This window comes from Dromiciops gliroides, chromosome 1, assembly GCF_019393635.1.
Source record: "Dromiciops gliroides isolate mDroGli1 chromosome 1, mDroGli1.pri, whole genome shotgun sequence".
Classification (NCBI taxonomy): Eukaryota; Metazoa; Chordata; class Mammalia; order Microbiotheria; family Microbiotheriidae; genus Dromiciops; species Dromiciops gliroides.
The window spans coordinates 35,486,226-35,513,694 of NC_057861.1; the positions used below are offsets into that span (position 1 = coordinate 35,486,226).

Here is a 27,469-nt window from a genome sequence, read left to right on the forward strand (position 1 = left end):
CCCTACATCATCCTGATTCTCCAGTAATAATAAATTCCTATTTCTATAGTACTTTAAAATATATACATATATTAAAATTAACTTAAATCTTTTAATCTAAATATACATTTGTGTTAATAAATGTAAAATTAATTTAAATTTAGATAATTTAAAGTTAACTAAAAGTTAAAGTTAATCTATTTTTTTCTTCTTATTTCCCTCCTTCCTGGGGAAAAACAAAAGAAAAACAAAACTTTGTTAACAAATAGTGTAGTAAAAGAAATCCCTAAGTTGGACAGCTCTAAAAATTATTTCTCAGTCTACACCCTGAGTCCATTAGCTCTCTGTCAGAGCATAGATAGCATGTTTCATCATGGGTCCTCAAGAATAGTCCTTGATTAGAATTCTTAAGTCTTTCAAAGTTGTTTATCTTTACAATATCATTGCTACTGTATAAACTGTTCACTTGGTTCTGTTCATTTAATTCTTCATCAGTTCATAAAAATCTTCTGGAGTTTCTCTGAAACCATCCTCCTTCATTATTTCTTATAGCCAATGGGTATGCTGGGAAGTGTTAGCTCTCCAAAACAAAACAAAACAAAACAAAATGTACAGGTGACATACTTTTAAGTTTAATTTGCATTATTAACATTTTCTCCATGACTTTGTTAAGTCTAAACAATCAATGAAATAATAAATCGAGCCTGGATTTGTAGTGTTTATTTTTGAGGCATAAATGCTCCTGCTAATAATCAGCTATTGAGAGCGTCTGATACTCCATCTACTCTATCTATTATGCCTTACTGCTTGAAAAATGGAAATTTTTTTGAGTGTACAGGTTGGGCTCTATGGCCTGGGAGGTTTCTTCCAACTGGGAGATTCCCAGAGTCTTTGTTTCTAGTAGGGAACTGGCCCTACATAGACTTCTACAGAGGGTTATTCATATTTAAATAAAGCCATTCTTGTGGACTTGAGTTTGAATAGTTTCATCCTCTTCCTCTAGAGTATTTCTCTCAGCAGGGCCATCTAATCAGGTTTAGGTTTTAATTAAACAGCTGTCATTTGCTTGCTAGTTCTGTTTGGCAACCCGATGTTGTATTAAATTTTAATTCAGCCTGAGCTGGATAAGAAGATTCCTTCAGACAACAAAGAAACACTATTAGCAGGTTACAGTTGTAATTAAGGAGAGCTCTGGTGAGGTGCTAATGCATTCAGGAATGGAGAAGGAATTAGAGATAAACACTTATGTAATTATTATGCAGTGATAGAGCTGGCCATGTGAATAACCAGGACCCACCTGAATTGGTGGAAGCATAAGACGGCATAATAGCTGCTGCTTTGGAACCCCAGACTCCAAGCCTGCCTTTCAAAGGTTTTCTGAGTGGGAGGGGGCTTTGGAGACCATCTAGCTTACTTGTGCCTAACCAAGAATTGTTCCCCCCCCCCCCAACATTCCACACAGCTGGTCAGCCAGCCAGCAAGTGTCTGAGGTCAAATTTGAACTCGGGAAGATGAGTCTTCCTGACTCCAGACCTGACACTCTCCCCATGGGCCACCTAGCTACTCTATTACACAGTATAGATCTTGTACCCAACTGTTTCCATGTTGTCTCCCCATTAGACTGTGAGCTCCTTGAGGGCAGGGACTGTGTTTTTTGCCTTTCTTTGTCTCCCCTGTAGTTAGCACAGTGCTTGGCACATTGAAAGCACTTAATGTTTGTTGATGATGGTGACTTACCCTCTCTGAGACTCTACTTCCCCATCTGTAAAATTGAGATAATAGTGGGGGCAGCTAGGTGGCGCAGTGGATAAAGAACCGGCCCTGGATTCAGGACGACCTGAGTTCAAATTCAGCCTCAGACACTTGACACTTACTAGCTATGTGACCCTGGGCAAGTCACTTAACCCCCATTGCCCTGAAAAATAAACAAACAAACAAACAAATAAATAAATAAAAATTGAGATAATAGCACCTATTTCATGGGGTTGCTGTGAGGATGAAACAAGATGGGCTAATGTGGGGAAAGGGTTTTCCAAATACTAAAGCACAATAGAAAAGTGACCTGCCATCATCACAATTATGGTGGTGTTAGCCCAGGATTTTAGGCTGCTGATTTCTCTGCATCATCCTTTGACTGGAGAGCTGAGGTTTTTTGAGGGTAAGAAAGCTGGCTGGGTTATCAGTGTGGCAGGACAGTGCATTTTGGGGGAACCACCCCATATATCCTGGTGTGTGTGGTAAATGTTGTGTTCATTTGGAGAGTATGGTGCATTAGGGTCTTCTCTAGGTTGCCTGGGGACTTTGGCCCTGTCCACATCCAAAGGATTGGTAATGAAATTTCTATGTCACAAAGTCAGTGGTAGCTGGGTCCTTAATGACCCATGGTCAGTCCTTCCTCTTTCTCATAGAGTAGCGGGATTCGATAAGTCAATGGACCTTGACACCAGCCCTGCCACCTAAACCCCAAGTGTCTCCAACCCACATAGTCCTAGATGGGCATGTCATAAGTTGTCTTCAGACTGGGTGCATAGATATGTGAACAAAAGGAGAGATTTCTTGGTTTGGAGCACACTCTGAGTACCCCACACAAGGAACTTTGGTGGTTCCATCAGTGGCTCAGTTTGTAATCACATTGCTCTGCCCAGTCCTGCCATTGTTACCCTGAGTATTTCCTGGTGCATGTCCTCCCTATCACCACCAGTGAAAATCCTCTTCAAGGTTCAGTCCAGGAATCAACTCCTCTGTGAAGCCTTCAGTAAGTCACCTCCTCCTAGTTGTTAGGCCTCTCCTCTCTTGTCCTCTCCTGTCCTATCCTGTCCTGTCCTCTCCAGTCTCCTTTCTTCTCCTGTCCTCTCCTTTCTAATCCCTTTTCCTCTCCTCCCCTCTCCAATCTCCTCTCCTCTTCACCCTTCCCCAATCTCCTCTCCTCTCCTCTCCTCTCCTCTCCTCTCCTCTCCTCTCCTCTCCTCTCCTCTCCTCTCCTCTCCTCTCCTCTCCTCTCCTCTCCTCTCCTCTCCTCTCCTCTCCTCTCCTCCTTCCCCTCCCTCCTCCTTCCTCTCCCCCCCTCCCCAAATGATCTTGTATTTACTTCTCTGTGCACAAGTCACATACCATCCTGCCCCTAGTAGAATGTTAACTTCTGGTTGGCAGAGGCTGGGTTTTGTTTCATTGTATTTTTGTATCATCAGTGCCTTGCATATGGTAGGCACACAATCATAAATATTTGATGCACTAATATATAGGGTTTTAGTGTTACATAATGATTTACAATCATTGTCCTATCTTGTCCTCACAACATGCCTGTGGGCAATCATTCTACCCATTTTACAGATGGGGAAGTATTGTGACTTGCTTAGGTTACCCAGGAAGGATCTTCTGACTGCAAGTGCAGATGTCTTTCCATTGTGACAGATGCCTTCAAGGTATCAGGATATGACATTCCTTTTTCTTGTGATAAAAAGAAGTACATACTTTAAAAAAGTATGAACAACAAAGGTGTGTATATATAGAGATGTCTCTGTTCCACTGTGAAGTACCACGTTCAGATGAGAATTCAAGAAAGAAGATGAAGCTCTGCTCCCTCCCCCTCCTCCCCAAGGATATTAACTATAAAGGGCATATTTCATGTTTTTCATTTGCTCTGCTTACCTTAAAATAGACAATGGCCATATCTTTGTTGGTAGTGGCCATCTGTTGGAGGGTCACTGCCAACAGAGAGGCTTGGTACCTACTTTCTCCCTACCTTCTCTCTGCTAGTGACATCAGTACGCTTGACCCAGAAAAGCTCTGAGACCTACCTTGGTATACACTGGCTAGCATCTTTGTTTAAGCAGGTAGATGGCTTGTGCCTGCTGGCCACCTTCAGACCTTGTTAGGGGACTCGATATGTAGACTGTTTGAATAGCCCTTGAGGATTCTCTACAATAATTAAAAAAAAAAAAAAACCCAAACCAACCAAACAAACAAACAAACAAAAAAACCAACCAGAGTCTCAGAGTTAGAATGGGCCCATAAATTATGAAATCCACCAACTTGAACTGTCAGCATTGCTGACACCCTCCCCCTTGTCCTTGAATATATCTCCTAAGGGAAGACCAACCAACTTCCCAAGCAGCACATTTCATGTTGGGGTTACTCTGTTGATTCCAAACCTTTTTTTTTTGCCTAATATCTACCTCTCCATTTAACTTCTTTCCATTATTCTTGACTTTGCCCTCCTGGGCCAAGCAGAATAATCCTACTCCCTCCACAGTAGAGGCAGTTAGATAATACAGTGCCCAGAGAGCAAGGTCTGGAGTCAGGAAAATTTTAATTCAAATTTAGCCTCAGAGATACTTACTAACTGTGTGACCCTGGGCAAGTCACTTCACCTTTGTCTGCCCCAGTTCCCTTAACTATAAAATTAGAATAATAAGCAATCCCTACCTTTCAGGGTTGTTGTGAGGATCAGATGAGATAATATTTGTAAAAAAGCACTTAGTACAGTGCCTAGTGCATAGTAGATGCTATGGAAATGCTTATTCCTGTCCCCTTCCCTCCTCTATGTGGCACCTCCCTCAGATACTTGAAGACAGCCATCACAGAGGTCTCTCTCATTCTTCTTTCCCTAGGATGAATAACTAATTTTTTTCAGTAATCTGCTTACAGGAGTCTCATGAATCCTTTTCCCATCCTAAGTGTCCTCTTCTGGATATGTTCCATCCTGTCTATTTCCTTCCTAAAATGTGGTATACTTACTGATCATGCTTGGCCCCAAAGTGGAGATGAAACCAATGCCCTTCTTCCTCCTTTCTTTTCAGAGGTGGGGGACTATAGGTGTGGAAAATGGACTGGTTAGCTTTCCTGAACTCTTTTTTCTTTGCTTTGTTTTTAAATGCTTTGTTATAGGGATGATTCTCTGAGTAGAGGAAGAAGAAGGGTAGATTTCAAAATGAAGGTCATGATAAGATAAGAATTTTTTAAAAATTTAAATATGCTTTCCAGGATTGAACAGAGTCCTCTAGAGATGATCTGATGAGAGCAAAGTACAGTGAGACTCACATCCCTCATTAAATTAATCAGGGTCATTTTATACTGTTGATAGTCAAGCAACTTGCATTTGATTAATTCCCTATTCCCTTTTTTGCATGGTCTGCTATTTAGTCACACCTCCCATCCGATCATAATGGTGTTGATTTTTTGAACCCAAGCTCAGGACTTTGCATTTTTCTCTATTAAATTGTATCTACTCTAAAACCCAGAGACATGACTGAGATGAAAAAAGATACTGCCTTGAGTCAAGCTGAATTTTTATTGACTTTCTCCAAAGGCTTCCCTATTTAAAATGACTTTCCTTTGCATTCTAGAGGGACAAGTGGGTGGGTAACTGAACTTTGAAATTACATACTGCCCTTCAGATAACATATTATCAGAATCCAAAAATAATCTTTAAAGTGGGGCCCATGCAGACTTTGATAGTTATATAATATGGGGTGTTAGAATTGAAAGTCATCATTTAAATTGTAATACATGCCCTCATTTTTTTTTGTTTTCTCCCTGAAGAGAAGTTTACTTCTGACTTATAGTCTTAGAAATCTGAATTTGAGGTATCTATGGGCAAGGGGAGAAAAAGATGGAATTTGAGCAAAATTAGAGTAATTCTGAAAGGTTGGAAAGAAATTACCAGGGTGTACTGGTGTGCTCAAGGCTTATTTCTTCTTCTTTTTTTTTTTTTTCTAAGCTTCCCAGGACCCACGGGAAGCTGAAATTGAACAGAGCCCATCATCATTGCGATGTTACATGGCTTTGAGATTACTCTGTTATTTCAAATAATGGTAAAGCCTTAAAGTTATGGAACAGTCCATGATTTTTTATCAGTGTTGCTTTTGCAATTTGTATTTTACCCTCAACACATTCCTGTGAGGTCAGTAGGGCAAGAGATTAGTTAGAGAATCACAGACATTTCCAGGTGGGGATGACAACGATGACGACGACGATGATGATAACTATCATAGCACCTACTATGCGCCAAGGACTTTACAAATATTATCTCCTTTGATCTTTACAATAGGTAATATTATCATCTCCATTTGACAGATTAGGAAATTGAGGCCGACAGAAGTTAAATCACTTGTCCAGGGTCATACAGCGAGTGTTTGAGGCCAGATTTGAATTATGTCAGTCTGACTTTGGAGCTCTATCCACTGAGCCACATAGTTAGTTGCTTTAGTCATTAGAAAGAACCTCAGTGGCCATTTAGTCCAACTCATACCTGAGCAGAAATCTATTCTACAATCTTATCAATGAGTGGTCATCCATAATTTATCCCACGTTTGCATAACACATACTAGGGAATTCTTTCATATATGAAACCCCTCATTGAAACTAGTTCTTCCCTCTGGGGCCAAGCAGAAGAAAGCTAATCCCTCTTCTGAACAACAGTCTTTTAAATACTTGAAGATGACTTTCATAACTCCTTAACCCCTTTCTCTTCCGGGCTAAACATGGATTTAGAGAGAGAAAGGAAGTTAGGGCTTAGTAGTTCAACCCCCTTAATTTGCAAATGTGGTATCTGAGCCCCAGTGTGTTAAGTGATTTGTTCAAGGTCACATAGGTAGTATATACAAACAGATGGGGATTATAACCCAGGTTCCCTATTTCCAAATCCAGTGTTCTTTCCATTAATGCACAGGCCCTTCAATTAATCCTTTTATGTATAATCTCAAGGCTTCCCACCATCTTGGTGATCCTTCTGTGGATACTGTCCAGCTATTAGGGGCCACCTCCAGTCATCCTGATGTGTATCTTGCCCCTGTAACCAGATGGCTCTGGAGGAGAGAGTGAGGCTGGTGACTTTGCACAGCCCTCCCTCACTTAAATCCAATTCACTGCAAGTCATGATGTCAACATCCTTTTCGAGAATGAAGGACAAGCAATAACAACAAGAACAAATATCTATTAAGCCCATACTCTTGAGGTGGAGTCACAGGAACTGGGTTCAGATCTCACCTTCTGATATCATTGCTCCTCTTTGAGACAAAAAGCAACAACAACAACAACAAACTCTTTCACGATTAGGAAAATGGTGTCCAGGGATGCTTAACCCGGGGCCACTTGAACTTGTCAGGAAAATGTTGGTATCCTGTGTTCCTTAACCAGGGGCTGGTGATCTTGTTAGGAAAATGTTGGTGACCAGGGATTCTTAACCCTGGGGCAGGTGAACTTGTAGGTAATGTATTGCTGGCCAAGGGTTCTTAACCAAGGGCTAATTGAACTTGTAGGGAAAATGTTTGTGTCCAGGGGACCTTAACCTGGGGCTGGTGGACTTATTTTAATATTTTGGCAACTCTTTCGTTAAAATTAGTTTCCTTTGAAATCTTATGTACTTTTTATGCATTTAAAATGTAATCCAGGGGCAGCTAGATGGAGCAGTGGATAGAGCACAGGCCCTGGAGTCAGGAGTACCTGAGTTCAAATCCGGCCTCAGACACTTAACACTTACTAGCTGTTTGACCCTGGGCAAGTCACTTAACCCCAACTGCCTCACTAAAAAACAAAAAACAAAAACAAAAATGTAATCCAGAGGTGTCCATAGGGTTTACCAGATGGCCAAAAGAGTCCAGAACACAAAAATAGGCTAAAAACCCTTGGGTTTCACTATCTTTACATGTGACCATTTTTTCTTGGTCTTTAAACCACTGGACTCACTGCCAGTGATGAAGCTTGAGCTTAGCTGATTGCCAAGATTTATTTTGTTTCCTCATTCAGAATCATAGACAGTTTTGAGTGAAACTGATCACCATAAATCAGGGTAAAATAGGTTTTGGAGGCATAGAACATCTGGTTTGCATAAAACCATGTGCACACACATACACGTGTCCATACACACCAGCCTGTCTTTTGATGGATGGTTCATCTCTTTCCCCATGAAGCAGTTTAATGATGTGGAAATGCAGGGTTGATTTGGATACCTTGGTCCAAATCCCTACTTGAACACTTTATAGCTGTGTGATTTTGAACCAATTATTTAACCTCCCTGAGCCTCAGTTCTTTCCTCTATGGAAATGGGTACAAAAATTCCTGTGGTATCTATCTCCGCGTGGCATAATGGAGAGAGAGCTGGCCTCAGTGTCCTGACTCTGACCCATAATTGTGCGACCCTGGGTAAGTCACTTAACTTCTCAGTGGTTTAGGTAACACTGAATCTATACGTGGTAGAGGAGGTGCCAACCTGTGCTGGTAGAGGGAGTTCCTCATTTGGGAGTTCTTTATACAAGTGAAATCACAGATGTAAGTCTGACTCCCTGTCTCTGGCTCTCTTACCAGGTTGTTGTGAGGACCAAAGGATCCTTTGCAAATCTGAAAGTGTTACAGAAGCGACCACTCTTGTTAGTTTAGTAGAGTTGGCAGAGACTGGAACTATGACTTTGGAGACACTTGTGGCGAAGGCTAGAAAGACTGAAAGACGTGGTGGCTAGGTGGCGCAGTGGATAGAGCACCGGCCCTGGATTCAGGAGGACCTGAGTTCAAATCCATCCTCGGACACTTGACACTTACTAGCTGTGTGACCCTGGGCAAGTCACTTAACCCCCCTTGCCCTGCAAAAACAAAACAAAAACAAAAAAACAGATCTAGCAACAGTGGGATGGAACAGGGGGAGGGAGGGGTCACCTTTTGTAAGTGGGCTCCCAGAATAAACATCTCAAGTACAAGAGAAGCTAATGGGGACCTCAGAAGCCATTTAGCCATTCCCTTCTTTGTACAGATGGGGAAACTGAGGCAAGAGCTGTGAAGCAACTTGCCCAAAGTCTCACAAGTAGTTAGTGACAGAGGCATCCTTTGATTTAAAATCTAATCCTCTTGTCCACTCTTACAAAACTACAGTTGGTTGGCCCAAGTGGCACAGTGGATAGAGAACTTGTCCTGGAGTTGGGAAGACCGGAGTTCAAGTTCTTTTCCAGATGATTACCGGCTATGTGACCCTGGACAAAGTCGCTTAATCTCTGCTTGCCTCAGTTTCCTGAACTGTAAAATGGAATTAACTCCTGGGGTTGGGATCATCAAATGAGATAATATTTGTAAAATATTTTGCAAGCTTTCAGATGCTATATAACTGCTTCTTAATAAGAATGATAATTCTTGCACTGTTTTTTGTACATTTTGTAGAAAAAGACCTGGAGGTTTTTGAGGATTATGAGTTGACAGTGTGACATGATAGACAAAAAAAATCATTGAGATCTTAGCCTCCATTAAGGAGGCAATGTGAGAGGGGCAGCTAGGTGGAGCAGTGGATAGAGCACCGGCCCTGGATTCAGAAGGACCTGTGTTCAAATCCAGACTCAGACACTTGACACTTACTAGCTGTGTGACCCTGGGCAAGTCACTTAACCTTCATTGCCCCACCAAAAAAAAAAAAACCCACAAAAAAAGAAAGAAAGAAAAGAAAAAGAAAAAAAGAAAGAAAGAATAGGAAATGCTAATTTATTCCAGAGGAGACAAGCTTGGGGGGAGGAGGGGAGAGGAAAGGGGATGTGTAGACTGTCTTCAAATATTTGAAGGGTGTCATACAGAAGAGGTATTAGTCTTGTTCTGATTTGTACTTAGTTGTTCAGTCATTTTCAGTCATGTCTGACTTTTATTTGGGGTCTTCTTGGCAAAGATACTGGGGTGATTTGTCATTTCCTTCCCCAGCTCATTTTACAGATAAGGAAACTGAGGCAAGCAAGGTGAAGTCACACAGCTAGTAAATGTCTGAGGCCAGATTTGAACTCAGGAAGATGAGCCTTCTTGACTTCAGACTCAGCACTCTGTGCACTACGGAGCGAGTCCATTTTGTACTCAAACCAGTCAGTAAAAATATCAAAGCAATAGCCTCAGCCTCAGCTGCTTGGGCCTTCCCTCTGAATGACCTTCCATCTCATTTGGATAGATCTTGTATAAAACCAGTAATTTACATGACTCTCCACCATTAAAATGTGAGGGATTGCTTTTTTTTTTTGTATCCTCAGAGAGAAGCACAATTTCTGGCATATAATAAACACTTAGTAAATGTTTGTTGACTGACAACATAAGGATGGGTTCCCTGCCCCCCCACCACTGGAGAGCTTGAGGTAAAGATGGGGTATGCAGCCGGTTATCCATTGATTGACCACTTGTCAGGGATGTCACAGAGTGCATTCTCCTTCAGTGATGGGGTAGGGAGGCAGTGTAGCACAGTGCAAGGAACACTGATTCTGGAGTCAAGAGGAACCAAATTCAAATCCCACATCTGATGCTTATTCCGTGTGTGAACTTGAGCAAGTCATTTGTAAGCTCCTACTGAGATCCTTTTCTATCTCAGATGCTCTCAAGGAGCAGATACTGAAACATTTGATCAATTCTCATGATTTGGACCCCAGTAACGGTTCATCTGAGATAATTTGTAAAACTTCATCCTCACAGAGGTATAGATGAAGGCTCAGCTAATGGGATCATTAGAGGGATGGCTCTCTGGAGGAGGAGACTGAATGAAGCTTAATGCCCAGCCAAATGTCTCCAGGTGGTCGGTGTGGGTGGCCATCAGTGAAGGGGCTGATGGGAAAGAAAGTTTCAGATTTGCATTCGGCATTCTGCTGGTTCATTGTGCTATGGTGTTTTCTAATTCAACATTGAAATGAAGGCTTCACTCACCATGTAATTAAGCCTTGAAAAGCAGGAAATCACTTCCCCAAACACGTCTTTACCAGCAATTTGGAAAACATCGACAATCACTTTTATCCTGGTACTTGTGATGTCTAGCATGCCTGGGTCGGGAGGCGGAGGGTGGGGGGGAGAAGGCAGAGTTTGAGTCGGGAATCTAGACAGTGTGACAAATGACCTCACCAGGAGGGAGGAATGGAGAAGATGCCAGAGGAACTGTGCTTGCTTATCTAATTCTAGGAATGAAAACTATCGACTAGTTGGTAATTTTCTATTTGGAATAAGCAAATGACTTTCCCCATCCATATAATTTTTTTTTAAATTGCAAGGCAGGGATAAAGGTCAGGGAACTCCTCGGCTAAGAGCCAGTCCTGCCCCTCATTTAGCATCTGTGCTTACTAATCTATGGTCTTCGTCTTCTTTTTCTTTTTCTTTTTTTTTTTTTTTTGATGTGTGTGTATACGCGTGTGTGTCTGTGCTTAGGACACAGAAGTATTGAACACAGCTATTCTGACGGGGAAGGCTGTCTCAGTTCCGGTCAAAGTGGTCGCTGTTGGAGAGGATGGATCTGTGGTCGACGTTTCAGACGCAGTGGAGTGTAAGTCCACAGATGAAGATGTCATCAAGGTATGTTGGCAGGTGGGTGGGAGAGATCGCTTTGGCTACTCTTAGCTTCAGCTTACTTCCATTGCTTCTGCAATGAATCGTCTCTTCTGGGTTCTGAATCTCAGAGTATAAACTGGTGTCCTAAATGGAAAGAGGCAGTGTGGGGGATAGTGTTTAGAGGGCCAGCTGTGGAGTCAGGATGAGAGGAACACGGGTCTGCAGCTCAAAGTAGACCTTTAAGGTCATCACAGACCACTCCCTCCTTTTACTGGAGAGGAAATGAGTTCAGATGTGTCCTCTGCTACCTATAACCCCTGTGACATTGGGCAACTCACTTGATATTTCTCATCTTCAGTTTCTGCATCTGTAAATTGGAGGATTGGCCTAGACTGGTCTCTAAGGTCTCTACGACCCCATGTGCTTGGACAAGTCATTAGCTCCCTGGACCTTGATTTCCTCATCAATAAAATGAAATGGTGGAAGTAGATGGCTTCCTGAGGCCCTGCTAGCTGAAAATGGACTCTTTGTCTCCTGGTCCTGGTCCTGGCTTTTAGAATTAATTTATGACTTGACCACTGGTTGATCCTAGAAATTCCCTCTGCATCTGGGGCTTACTGGCCCTGGAATATATGGCCATCTCTACAGCCTTTTCAACTTGGGATATACCTTTGTAAGACTTTTTTCTCCGTTGGTAAGTTCTTCCTGGGACCTCCATTTTTGTGGAGGGATCCAAGCCGGCCTTCACCCCCTTCTTGGTCCTGTTTCTGATTTCCAGACTACAAAATAATCACTTCCCCCTCCCCCACTGCAAGTTCTACTTTTAAGCTCTGTTTTGGGTGTTGTCTTATCCCCGTTAGAATATATACTCCATGAGGGCAGGAACTTTCTTTACCCTTTTATTTGTATCTCTAGCACTTCTTAACCCAGCGCCTCCACATAGTTCCCTTCTCCCTTCTCCCTTCCCTTCCTTTCCCTGTCTTCCCAAATAGTTCCTTTTCTGGGATGCATACCCAAGGGTAGCATCACCAAGACTCCTCTTTCCATGCATTATTTTACATCATTTAAAAATAGGTAAATGAAAAACAAGCAAGGGCATATACTAGGTATTTAAACGTATACTGATGTTTCCGACATTTTAATGATGGTAGCCCGACTGCAAGACTTCTGTTGTATGTAATTATATTGGGGAACATAGTTTTGACCTGCCCATGTAGTTAATTACAAGGGGTGTGTTATGAAACGAAATTTCCCAAATTTCCTAATTTGACAAATAGCCCCTTTGCAACTATAAGTATTTAAAAATATGTGAGCCTGGAGCAGCTAGGTAGCACAGTGTATCAAACACTGGCCATGTATTCAGGAGGACCTGAGTTCAAATCCGGCCTCAGACACTTGACACTTACTAGCTGTGTGACCCTGGGCAAGTCACTTAACCCCCATTTCCCAGCCAAAAAAAAATAATAATACGTGAGCCTGTAATAATATACTGATAATCACACAGATTATCCTGAGGCTGCAGCGAATGGAGGCTGAGCCTTGGAGTGAGGAAGACCTAGATTCACATTCTGTCTCTGCCAATAACCTGGAGGAACCAATGCCAGACCCAAAGGGCTCAGGGTACAGAGCGACTCCAAGTTCTGTACCTAGGCATGTGGTTGGGTTGGGTTCAATCTTGGGGGAATCCAGCTTCTAATGAAAGGAATCAGCCTCCCTTTTCTCCTACTTGTTAGTTTGTTTTGACCCTCACTTTTGGGAAGATTGCTTAGGGCTTAGGTCATGTCAAAGTCTCCCCAAGGTAGAGAGTAAACAGTACCAATGTACCATAGGAACCAGGTATGGGCCAATTGGTAATTTATAACTACACACAATAGGAATGCTAAACATTAAATCCTCCCATTAACCAAAACAAATTTAAAATAGAATTCAATGCCTTAACTTAGGTCCACTGATAGAGATTGCTGGGAGAGGTACCATCTAAGCCTCAAGACTACATAAAACAGTTTGTCATACGGCTAATTGGGCATTTTACATTTCACCTCAGCTTGTCCCTAGGCTTACAACTCTGCTGGTAAAATGTCTAAGCTCCACCCAGTCCTTTTGCTGGTGTCCATTCTCAGATGTTACAACTATTGGCCATCTCCAATTCAGTAGGACCCAAGGCCTCCAGAGCTCTTGAATTCCCAATGTTGCTCCCAACCTGGATACCACCATCTTCGGGTGGGGGTGTGTGTGTTGTATCCATTAGCCTAAGATCAGGAGAGATCAACCAAAGTAAGTAAAGGCAGCCAGGAAACAGGAATGAGCTTTCTTTAGGCGCGACATATAGTCATGACCCCATGGAGGTTGGGCAAAAGATTTCCCTTTTTCCCTTTTTCATTCTGCTAGGTGGCAGGCACTGTGCCAAGTGTTTTACAAATATTATCTCATTTCATCTTCACAACAGCCTATGATATTTTGGTGCTATTGTTATCTCCATTTTACAGATGAGGAAACTGAGGCAAACAGATGTTGAGGTGACTTGCCCAGGGTCACACAGCTAATAAGTGTCAGAGGCTGGATTTTAGCTCAGGTCTTCCTGACTCCAGGCCCAATGCTCTATCCACTGTGCCACTATATTCTTATTATTCTCATCATTATCAATACATATTGTTGTAGAGTAAGGCATTGGCAGAGTCCAGTGCTCTCTTATATGTCCCCCAGACCATATGGACCATTCAACCCCGTCTAGCTCTAGACTTGTGCTCTTAATATCTGGATTCCAAGGCTATCCCACTATCCACCCTACCATGCCTGTCTCACTCAGTCTCCAATAGGAGGTTTGAACATCCTGCTTTGGACTCAGGAAACAAAAACTACAAGAGCCCCACATCTTGCTAATTCATGTCTTAGTAAAACCTTGTATTTGAGAGTCAGGAAGACCTCTGTTCAAATCCTGCCACTGAGCTTAAATAATTGAAGCCTCAGTTTTCTCATCTGTAAAGTTGAATTAATGGTACCCATTTGAACCATAATGTTGTCTGCCCCTTGTTGTTCAGTTGTTTCAGTCATGTCCGACTCTTCATGACCCCATTTGGGGTTTTCTTGGCAGAGATCCTGGAGTGGTTTGCCATTTCCTTCTCCAGCTCATTTTACAGATGATGAAACTGAGGCAAACAAGGTGAAGTGACTTGCCCAGGTTCATACAGGTAGTAAGTGTCTGAGGCTAGATTTGATCTCAAAACATGCTTGGGATAAATAATCCAAAATACACTCTAAAATCAATTTTAAAAACCAATGGGGAAGGGCTGTTTCAGGAAGTAGGCCCCCTAATAGCTTTCATTTTGAAATTATTTTCTTTTTCTGACTAGAGACCAAGCTCTGTTGTTTCTGTGTTGCTTGAGGAGTGCTTTCAGCATCCTCTAAATCTTGTGCCTGGGTGCAAAGCTCTGATTGCCTCACCTTAGTTACCACTCTGATACCCGAAGCATCAACTGTACGGTGTTGCTGTCAGGTCCAGATGATAAACTTTTTGTAAAACTTTTTCTGAACCTTAAAACCTTATGTAAATGTCAGCAATTATTATCATCATCATTATTTCCCCCAAATAAGCACATGGTTTTGTGTAATATTAACTCATTCTAAGCATTTACCTTAGCATGTTTCTCTGTCTCCTCTGCATTAATGGCCAGGTTTCTGAGCCCATCCAAGTGCAGGAGGTTGCTCTTAGATGTTCTTGGTGGGTTGCTGTTTGAACCAACAGAGTGAATATCTCTGCGTGTGCCCAGTTTTTCTTTAGCTCATCCGTTGACTTTATCTTTTGTAGTGGAGATCCCAGAGATCCAGGCTGGGGGCATCTGTGTCTTCAGAACCATTCCTCTCAGATCTTGACTATTATTCATTTTAAAAAATAAATGCTGAAAAAAAATGCTGAGTTCTCATCATCCTGAGACTTTGAGACTTTAACTGCTCCTCTAGAAAGATTTGGCACCAAAAACGAAAACAAAAACAAAAAACTGCCTTCAGAGCTTCCAAGTAGGCTGGGAATAGGAATCCCTTTAGGGTTGTTGTTGTTGTGGATCCAAAGAGAGGAGAGGTCTGGAAGGAGTTGGACATCTCTTATTTCTTTCCACTTTGCAAGACTTAGTGGGAGATGGCCTGAAGGAGGCAGTTGCTAAAACCCGGACCCTTTTTGATTGAAGTAAGAGTTTTTCTACCAGAAAGTATTTATGTGATCCCTAATTATAAATAATCCTTTGCAGGGGAAAAAAACAAGCTTTGGCACAGCAGGCTTTCTAAGTTTGGAAAATGCACTTTTTTCAGAGATAAAAGGGAAAAGATCTTGAGACCTGGGACAATGCCTCAGCTTGGAGGTGTGCTGCAAGGTGTTTTTGTTTTGTTTTGTTTTTCATGAATCACATCTTAAGTGGTTTAAATCTTAAAGTGTTAGAGAGAGCTGAATGAAATCACTCCTCCTTCTCAGGTCAGAACCCAAAATATTGGTCGTTTGTTGCACTTCATGGTATTGATAATAATATTGATATGGCACTTTTGGCTTACAAATTACTCAACAGTGACCTTTTGAGGTGAGCAGCACAAATATTATTTTCTCTGTTTGACACACGAGGAAACTGAGCCTCAAGGATATGATTGTTGTTCTTGTTTGTCCTTCAGTCTTGAAGAGGACCATGACTTCAGGGTGATGTCATGATTTGCAGTCAACTGTATTTAAGTGAGAAAGGGCTGTACAAAGTCACTGATCCTCATTCTCTCCTCCAGAGCAATCTGGGTCCAGTGGCAAGATATTTATCAGAATGACTAGAGAAGGCTCTGGATGTTTAAGACAATGGGGTTAAGTGACTTGCCCAGGGTCACACAGCTAGTAAGTGAGGTGAGATTTGAACTCAGTTCCTCCCAACATCAGGGCCAGTGCTCTATCCACTGCACAATCTAGCTGCCCCCACAGAGACATGAAGTGACAGAGACAGAGGACACTAGATTGCTAGGCTTGGTTTCAGGAGAGACCTGGGGGCCTGCAGGGAGCAGTCATGCTCAGCTGCTCCAGGCTCTGCCTTGTTGGGGGCTTCTCAATGGAATCACTTCCCATCATGTGACCCTGGATCTCAAATGCTGTTGTACCATGTGTCCTGTTAGTCCACATGAGGCCTTGTGGCTTTAGGCTTGGGCCTGGAGCCCGTGTGACCCACAGCAGTTCCATTGGAATAAAACCCAGTTATCTGTGGGGAAAAAAACAAAAGAGAGAGTTCAAATACTCCCTTGGATACTTAATACTCTGGGCAAATCACTTAACTTTTCTAATCCTCAGTGTCCTTATCTTCAAAATGGGGATAATAATAGAACCTACCTGCTGGGACTATTGTGAAGATTTGGGGAGGTGATGTTTGCAAACCACTTTGTAAATCTTAATGTGTTATAAAATGGTAGGTATTATTATGTGAAGTACTTTATATACATCACTTCATTTGATCCACATAATGATGGTGGTGGTGGTGATGATGATCTTCTTCTTCTTCTTCTTCTTCTTCTTCTTCTTCTTCTTCTTCTTCTTCTTCTTCTTCTTCTTCTTCTTCTTCTTCTTCTTCTTCTTCTTCTCCTCTTCCTCCTCCTCCTCCTCCTCCTCCTTTTCCTCCTTTTCCTCCTTCTCCTCTTCTTCTTTCCCCTCCTCTCCCTCTTCTTCTTTATAACTCCTTGAGAGCAGGGACTGTCTTTTGTCTTTCTTTGCATCTCCAGCACTTAGCACAATGCCTGGAACATAGAAGGTACTTAATAGATTCTTATTCAATTATTATAATTATTATTTTATTAGTAGTATTTTGTAAGCTTCTTGAGAACAGGGGCTGTCTTTTGTCTTTCTTTGTATCCCTAACACTTAGCTCAGTATCTGGTACACAGGTTCTTTATAAATGTTTATTTCACGATCATCATCCTCATCTCATCCATCATAAATCATTATCACCACCACCACCAACAACAACCTTTATCTGCCTTAAGCAACTCCTTAGGATCATTGTGAGGGGGAGAGAGTAAGGAATTTTGGAAGCCCTCCAGGCAACCCTCTTAATGACTTAGTCTCGGATTGGTGTAAATCACTAATGGGTTTTGAGTGACCCATCAGTGACCCTTGCCCAGGGTCACACAGGTACTAATTATCAAAGGTGGGGATTTAAATTCTGATCTTCTAGACTTCAAACCTATCACTGTGTTAAACTGGCAGGGTAAGTTAAAAAAAGTGTACATTGGACCCATCCAGATCCAGAGGTAATTAATTTACTTTCCACAGAAACTTCCAGACAGGCAGTTCCACATTAATCTTCATAAGGAGGCATATCAGTGATTTCCCCCCCTTCTTATTAAAGCTATGTTCTGGCAATGTAGAGGGCCATAGTTTTATTTTCTCCCAAATCTGATTAGTAATTGTGTTGTTTATCAATAAATTGCCCAGCTCTCCCAGGTTCCCAGATCATCAGCTTTTCAGCCCAGCTCTCTCATTCTTTCCAGAGAAACACAAAGACCCTAGATACAGATCTCAAAGCTAGTCATCTTCAACTTAACTCTGCACTAATTAAGTTTCAGTGCTCCTGGAATTATACCGATTGGAAGAAAGATAAGATAGTGAAAGGTCAGGGAAAGGACATTAAAACAAGACTCCTGGATTTTTGTGGGCTCGGGGGTCACTTTCCTTTGCAAAATTGGCCTGTGAGGGGTGAAAGGGTTGAGGGAGATAATAATAACACCCTCCTTCCTGGGTTGTTGTGAGGATTAAATGAGATAATAATGGTAAAGCCCCTAGCACAATGACCAGCACAATTCGTGCAATATGAATGTGGTGAGGCCTCTTGATGGACATAGTGGTTCTTCTCCCTGGGTTATCTTGACCTAGTTCAATTTAACAAGCATCTGTTAAATGCCTATTATGAAAGGGAAAGGCCTCCTGTATAAAGTGGTTCTTGTCAAGGAATCTGGGAAATACAAAAGATAGTGAAGTGAGAACATTCCAGGTGTAAGGGACATCCAATCAATCAGTCAACCATCCACAAACATTTATTAAGCACCTACTATGTGCCAGGCACTGTGCTAAGCACTGGGGATACAAAAAGAGACAAAAGGCAGTGCCTGCCCTGAAGGAGCTTATAATCTAACCGAGGAGACAACATGCCAACAAATATATACAAACTAGCTATATATAGGAATAATAGGAAATAATTGAAAGAGGGAAGATACTGGAATTAAGAAAGATTAGTGAAGATTCCTGTAGAAAGCACCATGTTAGTTGTCAGGGAGGTTAGTAGTCAGAGTGAAAGAGGGAGAGAGTTCTAGCCAGAGAAACATCCAGAGCTGAGAAATGAACTATTTTCTTCAGGAGGTCGCTGTCACTGGGTCGAAAGGTATGTACTGGGGAGTAAGGTTCGAGAAGCCTGGAGAAGTAGCAGGGGACTAGGTTATGAAGGGCTTTGAATGACAAACAGATCATTTTATATTTGATCCTGGAAGCAACAGGGAGCCACTGGAGTTTATTGAGTAGGGGGTGATATGGTCAAACCTGAATGGAAGATGGATTAGAGTGGGGAGAGACTTGAGGCAGGCAGACCCACCTGTAACTACTACAATAATGAATGGAAAGGTCTGGAGACAGGAGATGGAGTCTCATATACATGGAATATTATTACTTATAATTGAAGTTGCATTTATGGGGTTAATACACAGGAGATCATGAAATCTCTGACTCTTCCTTGAGTAACAGGATTTGGGTAGAGGAGAAGATGGTCACTGGGTGCTTTTTTGTGGAGATACACATTTGACCTGTGTTTTCTTTATCACAATAATTTGAATATTTATTTTGCCCTCCCCTCTTTGAGACAGAAAACAAACAACTAGAAAAAGATCCCTTTATCACAGTTGACACATATTCTATGGGTGTGTGCCGCTTTCCACACCCAGAATTCCCCACCCCCGGGGCCAAAAGCAGGAGCTACATTTTCTCATCTCTTCTTTGGGGCCAAGCTTATCATTTAATAGCATTCCATCCCCCTTCCTGTCCCCATTTCTTCTCTCTCTCTCTTTTTTGGTGAGGCAATTGGGGTCAAGTGACTTGTCCAGGGTCACACAGCTAGTAAATGTTAAGTGTCTGAGGTTAGATTTGAACTCAGGTCATCCTGAATCCAGGGCCGGTGCTTTATCCACTGCACCACCTAGCTGCCCTCCCCCGCCCCCATTTCTATAGTTGTAGTCATTACACCAATTTTATATTCTTTACTCTGGATCAATTCATCTAAGCCTTCCCATGTTCCTTTGAATTTTTCACAGTCTTGATTACTTTGGGTTTCTCTATGTCCCATTATATTCATGTACTACAATTCAAAGCTATTCCCTACTTGTATCTACCTGGTTTTCAATTTTTTGATATGACAAAAGGTGATGTTATGAATACTTTGGTATGTATAGGTCTTTTATTTCTTCCTTTGATTTCTTTAGGGCAAAAGCTTAGCAGTGGAATTTCTGGGTCAATTGGGAATAGATGTTTTAGCCCCTATTTTTCTAATAATTCCAAATAGTTTTCCATAATAGTTGTTCTGCTACACAGGTCCACCAACAGTGTTAGTGTTCCTGTCTTCCCACAGTCCTTTCATCATTGATTATAAGAATACCGTCTTGGCAGCTATGTGGAGGATAAAATGGAATTAATTGACACATTTATTGAATTTTTATTATTCAAACTAACAAAGATTTATTAAGTATCTACTTTACTTTTTGGCATTGTGCTAGGCACTGGGAATACAAAATTAAAAAAAAAAATGCCAAACCCTATCTCAAGAAGTTTACCTTCCACTCATTGGGTAGGACATGAATACAGAAAAGTATAATATATGGTAAGTAGTAAAAGGGGTTGTGAGAAAATAATGGGGTTTTGGGTTTTCCAGAGGCCCCGGCTAGAGGGCCTAACCCAGAGAGCTTTGCCTGACCTTTCTTGGGGCCAGCCAAGAGTCAGGAGAGTTTCAAAGGAAATGTAGACTGACCTTCCTGACTACCTAAAAGAAGTTGGCTCATGGACCACCCTCCTCAAGTCCAGTAAACCAATGGATTTGAATGATGCTAGCCAATTAGCTTGAAGCAGTGTGGAAGGGCCACATTTCTTCCTGACCTCACCAAGCTTACACTCAAGTACTCTCTCTCTTGGGCTGGAACTCTGAAGGAGCAGCCACGCAGCCCACTATCTTTTTCCCCTCTGAACTTTTGGAGCCATGTGTGCTCTCTTTACTAATATTTAATATGCTTTAATTAATGCTTAATGCCCCAAACTGATGCTAGGCCTCTAATTTCTAAGTATCAATATATTAGAAACCCCAGCTAAGTTTCCCTAAAACCTGGGAGATATAGGCACTCCCATAACATTTTAAATGCCAGAAGGGCAAAGGAGAAATCAGACAAAGTGCTCTAAGAATAATTGGGGAGGGAGAGAGAAGTAATAATTGGGCATGGAGGGTGTCAGTGAAGGCTTCATGGAGGAAGAGCTGAACCTTGAAAGAAGAGCAGAATTCTGAAAGGCAAATATGAGAATAGAACATTCCAGGTACATTAATACCCAGAGATAGGAAAAGGCATGTGATCAGTACTGTGTTGGACATTGAGTCAAAGCATTATTATGGGACATGGTCTGTCCATTTCTAGAAAATGTTATTTCTTTTCTCATCTTTGCCTATGCCTGGAACGCACTTGTAATGCCAGTCATGTCAATGTGGATGCGGTGTCCCTTGATATGAACCCCTCTCCATAATATCACCCAATATATCCCTTCAGATGGAGCATGTAGATGCCCTATGAGTTAGAAATAGCCACCTACTTATTCTCTGGATTGGCACCTACCAACTTGCCCTCACCTTGGAAGGTCTCATTTCCCAGAGAAAGACCACCACCACATGGTTACACTGCAACTCTCCCAGAGTACTAGGGATAACCCTCGATGGGAAATAACAGTTTACTTAGTCACCACTCCAGCTCTTGAATTCCCATCCATTTTCACAGCCATTCACTCATACTTTAATGCACCCATCACACAGTGTGTGATATTTACACAACCAGCTATTCACAATAATGCAGATTGGGGGTGGCTAGGTGGCACAGTGGATAAAGCACCAGCCCTGGATTCAGGAGGACCTAAGTTCAAATCCGGCCTCAGACACTTGAAACTTACTAGCTGTGTGACCCTGGGCAAGTCACTTAACCCCCATTGCCCCGCAAAAAACCCCAAAATACCAAAAAAACAAAAACACAATAATGCAGCTTTAGATTTTAAGCATAACTGTTTTTTACTTGGCAATTAAACAAAAGGAATAATAATAAACAACAGAAACTCATATTAAAGCAAATGCACAAAAATAGACAAAATCGATCAACACGCAAACCTAGATCATACTCTTCCATCAACACACCCAGTAGGTGTGCGGAAGAGTGGGCACACACTCAAAGGAACCTAGCAGGGAAGTACATTAGGGAGGAAACTTGTGTACTTGGGATAACACGACTCTGGACTGCAGGCTTTGATATCACCATTTGGGAATATCTACACCACAGGAAACTGCTTCTCTGTTCACTGATTGCCTGTTGGCCATCACTGCTCTTCAGCTGGGCAAATTTCCCTCTCCTCTCTGTTCTACTCTAGTATTTACAAGGTATTTCAACTTAAAATCACTTTAGATGGTTATTTAGAATGTGATAACTGGTAACGTGAATAGCAGTTCTTTTTAAGCCAGAGAACTGTGAAGCTCAGAATCCTGGAAGGTAGTAATCATGCCCTTTCTTATCCTTCCCAAGTCTTCAATTCTCTAGGCTTAAAATTCCCATACCCTTCATCCGGTCTTCAAGTATGATCTAGAGGGTCTTCCTTCACCATCTTGGCTGCCCACTTTTGGGATACTCGCTGGGCTGCCTTTGACTATACCAGCTCAGTCAGTTGCTTACCGAGAATCAATCTCATAGCAACACAGATAAAGTCAACTTTTTAAGTCTGGCAGATAAACCTGCCAACTCACCGGGATACAAAGCACCTGCATATACCTCCTGTGCTTTTCCTTCTGTCACCAGAGCTGTCCTCCTGCATGTAACACGGTGGGGAAATGAGGGGGGGTATTGTGTGATTCAAAGAGAGGTAGAATAGACATCTCTATCCTCCTCCCTCCCTCCTCTTCCCCAAGAGGGACTTGATTTCCTTCAAGGAGGGGAAGTAGAACGTTAGGGACATTTTCTTCTCCTCAGAGAGATGAGGTATAGGGATAGAATTATATCTATCTGCTCCCTTAAAAATAATTAGTGTTGGGGGCAGCTAGGTGGCGCAGTGGTTAAAGCACCAGCCCTGGATTCAGGAGGACCTGAGTTCAAATCTGGCCTCAGACACTTGACACTAGCTGTATGACTGTGGGCAAGTCACTTAACCCCCATTGCCTAAAAAAAAAAATAAATAATAATAATAATTAGTCTTGGGGATGTGATTTTCAGGTTCACTGTAACTTCTGATTACTGTTTTATTAATTGGGGAAAAGCAGGAGGACCCCAGCTTTAGATCCAAGGCTTGACCCCTTTCCTACCAAATACCAATTCTGCAATGAACACACATATAGCAATTATCAGGGAAACCAATTTATCCAATTTGATAGCAATGAACACACATATAGCAACTGTCAAAGAAACCCATTTATCCAGTTTGATAGAAATCTGATGAGGTATATATATGATAATAATATATCAGACAATACAGAGTGTAGGAGTTCTCCCATTGGGACTGAGGTAACTCTGCTCCACTCAACCAAGGAATAGAGTGTCAGATCTAACCCAAAGGGAAGTGCCCTGAAATCTCTAGTGTAGCAAACTCTAGTGTAGGGACATGGCAGAGGTTGCCAGAGCTTCTTGGGTCAGCTTCTTCCCAGAACCTTTTCCTTTAGCCACATGAAGGCATCTTCCATTTTCTCTCTCAAAACTAGTATATAGAAATACCCCAGATGGCTGCAGAGCCCAGAGCTACTCATAGAAAATCAGAGTTTTCCTTTCTCTTGAGCTCACCTCTCCTGATTCACCACCCCTTAAACAGGTGTAGGACATTCATTTCCACCAGTGAGGAGAGAGTCCCATAACAATGAGCTTTGGAATTGGGTTACATTTGTCAAACCAGAAGTGACAGTAGAGGGCAATGGACACCTATGAGAAGCTTCACCTCTCTCCACCTCTTAATGCCATTGATGGGCAATGGCAATCATTGAACCTCTTGGTCAATGAAATCAATTTTCTCTCCTGCCAATCAGAAATCAATCAGGTGTCACTTAGCTGAAGGTTCCAAAAGACAGGAGTGTGCTGGAGATAGTTCAAACCTACTTATGACAGGTTTAACATGCTTATTTACTTTAGGTTAAATGTTTGGTGTGGCCATTTACACTTTGAAAATCAGAAAATCAAGGCTTGATTCATTGTTTTGTTGACTGTCTACACTTAAGAAAGTAATGGAGAAGATGTCAATAATGCAGATTAAATTTGTGTGTGGGGGGCAGCTAGATGGTGCAGTGGATAGAGCACGGGCCCTGGAGTGGGGAGGACCTGAGCTCAAATCTGGCCTCAGACACTTAACACTTACTAGCTGTGTGACCCTGGGCAAGTCACTTAACCCCAATTGTCTCACTAAAAAAAAAAAAATGTGTGTTGGGGTGCAGCTAGGTGGTGTAGTGGATAAAGCACCAGCCCTGGATTCAGGAGGACCTCAGTTCAAATCTGGCCTCAGGGCAAGTCACTTAACCCTCATTGCCCCACAAAAACAAACAAACAAACAAAAAATTCATGTGTTACCTGTGAATATATGTATTCATACATACATACATACATACATACATACATATATATATATATATATACACATACACACACACACATACAGAGGAGATGCAAGGTGTTAAATATTTATCAGCACACTGATGCCAACAGGACAGAGTATATCCTGGGCCTTCGGTTTTTCTCATCAGTTTTGTCTCTATGTCTCCTCTTAGTGACTTTTACTCCAAAGGTAAAAATTCTCCAAAATTTCTGACATGAAATCAATAATACTTTAAAAAGCATGCCTTGGTCTCCGAATGTTTATGATTTTTTTTCATTTTTTAAACTTTTGCCCTTTTTAATCACAAAAAAGTTATGTGGAAATTAAATCATGTTCTTTAATTCCTTTTGTGTCCTTGAAACTGGTTCTCTTGTTGCTCAGTTTCAGTTGCATCTGACTCTTCATAAGCCTATTTGGGGTTTTCTTGGCAAAGATACTGGAGTGGTTTGCCATTTCCTTCTTCAGTTCATTTGCAGATGAGGAAACTAAGACAAACAGGTTAAGTGACTTGCCCAAGGTCACACAGCTATTAAGTGTCTGAGGCCAGATTTTTGTCTTCCTGATTCCAGGCATGACACTCTATCTACTGTGTCACATAGCTGCCTTTATATTTCTCTAATTTTTCATAAACAAAAGTTCTTTATCTCTTTAAAATTCACACTGGTCACACAGAAGTACATTCTACATCTTTCACAAGATGATTTGCATCTTTACATTTACACCACAGTTACTGAAATACTCTCTGAACACTGTTTCTTCATATGTATATATTAGCAATTTTTATTAAAAACAAAGTTATTTTCCTACTCTTTTTAGACATCAAAATGTTTATTTGTAGAAGTGGAAATATATGATACCTGTAACAATTGATATTACTCTTTTCCTTCATGTAAAAAAAAGTCTCTTTCTCTACTTAACTACTTATCTTAAAGGGACAGCACATCTTACACTCTCCCTCCTCATCGCTGCCTCTTAGAATCTCTAGCTTTCTTGAACCCTGAATAAAAGCTATTCAATGGTGAGCACCCTTTATGGGATGGCTTCTCTGATCCCTATATCATTAATTCTCCCCACTGTCCTCAAATTATCATATATTTCTCTGTTTACATGTGTATTCTACCATGCCCCCTGCATCCTGCCCCCACCCCCAGATAATGTAGTGTAAACTTCTTGAGAGAAAGGATTGTTTTTCAATTTGTTTTTATTTACCCAAGACCCATTACACAGAGCCTTGTATATAGTTGTCCCTTTAAAATGTCTGTTGGATGAGATGTAACCAAATTTAACATACAGAATCACAAGATTTCAGAATTTTAAGGGACCTCAGTGGCCTTATAAAGTTCAACCCATGACTTTCTCAATATACCCAAGGGTTGTAAAGTTGCTATCTGTAAGGGGTTAAAATTCTAGCCAGACTGTCTAAAAATCTAATGAGTGGTGGCCATAAATTATAAGCTTTAGCAGGAGTTTAGACTTTTAAGTATTTTTAATAATGCAGGAGGATAAGAATTTGGTGAGCTGAGAGAAAGAGGTCAAGATTCCTTCATCTATCTATCTCAGGGAGCCAGCACTTCTGCTCCAGCCAAGCCGAGGTCCCTTGAAAAAGAGCTCCTCGCTCCTTCTTCATCCCAGAAGCCTCCCCTGAAAACAGAAACAGGGCTGTCCAAACACACACAGCTCCAAGCTAATTGGCTAGTAGCTCTGATCAACAGTACCCATGAGCAAACGTCACTTCCTGATGCCAAGGCCACATGGCTTGTCTTCAGGCCAGAGCTCACAAAATGTTCCTCCCAGCAGGGGTCATTATTCCAACTCTCACAGTGTCATCCATCCTTTGCTAGAAGACACCTATTACATCAGAAACCTACCACCTCCCAAGGTATCCCATTCCACATTGGGGTAACTCTAGTTGTTAGGAAGCTATATGAAGATTAAATTTGAATGTAACCAAGATCAGAAGGGAAGCAAAAAAACTGTGGAAAATTTTTATAGACAGTTCCTCAGATAAAAATCTCATATCTCAAATACATAAAGAACTTTGTCAAATCTATAAGAATGTGAGTCATTCCCCAACTGATAAATGGTCAAAGGATATGAACAGGCAGTTTTCCAATGAAGAAATCAAAACAATTTATTATCATATGAAAAAGTGCTCTAAATCATTAGTGATTAGAGGAATGCAAATGAAAACAACTTGAGATATCATTTTACACCCATCAGATTGGCTAAAATGATATAAAAGGAAAGTAACAAATATTGGAGGCAATGCATAAAAATTGTGATCTTAATTCATTGTTGGTGGATCTGTGCGCTGATCCAGCCATTTTGGAGAAAGATTTGGAACTATGCCCAAAGAATTATTAAATCGCCTATACCTTTTGACTCAGTGATACCACTGTTAGGTCTGTTTCCCAATATAATTAGGGAAAAAGGAAAAGGACTTACATGGTTTAAAATATTTATAGCAGCTCTCTTTTGGTGGCAAAGAACTGGAAATCATGGGGATGCTCATCAATTGGGGAATGGCTAAACAAGTTGTGGTATAGGTTCATGATGGAATATTACTCTGCTATATAAGAGATGGTGAGTGCAATGATTTTCGAAAGGCATGGAGAGACGTCTATGAAATAATGAAGAGTGAAATGAGCAGAACCAAGAGAACGTGGTATATAGTAACAGCAGTATTCTTTTAAGAACAACTTTGAGCGACCAAGTCAATCTGACTAGTATAAATATCCAGATTTACCGCCAAGATCCTCTGAAGGATGGGACAGCTAGATGTCACAGTAGATAAAGCACTTGCCCTGGATTCAGGAGGACCTGAGTTCAAATCTGGCCTCAGACACTTGACACTTACTAGCTGTGTGACCTGGTGTAAGTCACTTCACTCTCATTGCCTTGAAAAAGAAAAGATCCTCTGAAGGAAGAAGCTGTTTGAATCCAGTAAAAGAACTGACATGTATATGTATATCTGTGTATGTGTACATGTATGTTTATATGTGCAGGTACACTTATGTATATATACACACACGTACATGCATGCATACATATACACACTTGTACAGTAGCCATCTTGAAGTCTGGGGAGGAGGAGAAGGGAAAAAAAGAAAGTTACACATTAAGTTTGTTGTATATTTGATAGGAATAGCAAGTTGTATGTAATGGACCTACAATGTCAAGTGTAATCCTCCATTTTTTATCCCACTTTATTATTGATATGCTTGTTTTATTTCTCAAATTCAGAATGAATAAATACAATTTTAAAGAAGATTAAATTGGCTACAATACACCTTCCACTCAGTGATCCTACTTCAGACCTTGATGGGGCAAGAATAGATCTAACCCCTCCTCCAGGGGATAGTACCTTTAGAATCTCTGATA

General features: G+C 41.4%; 1 protein-coding gene across 3 annotated transcripts in view; it reads left to right on the top strand.

Moving 5' to 3' along the window:
- The window catches only part of TMEM132B (transmembrane protein 132B), a 691,327-nt gene that overhangs the window by 543,476 nt on the left and 120,382 nt on the right, over window positions 1-27,469 (top strand). For all 3 annotated transcript variants that reach the window (XM_043976443.1, XM_043976445.1, XM_043976444.1), the window contains exon 5: window positions 11,119-11,262. In XM_043976443.1, coding sequence (XP_043832378.1) covers window positions 11,119-11,262 — 144 coding nt within the window. The remainder of the gene's footprint in view (window positions 1-11,118; window positions 11,263-27,469) is intronic.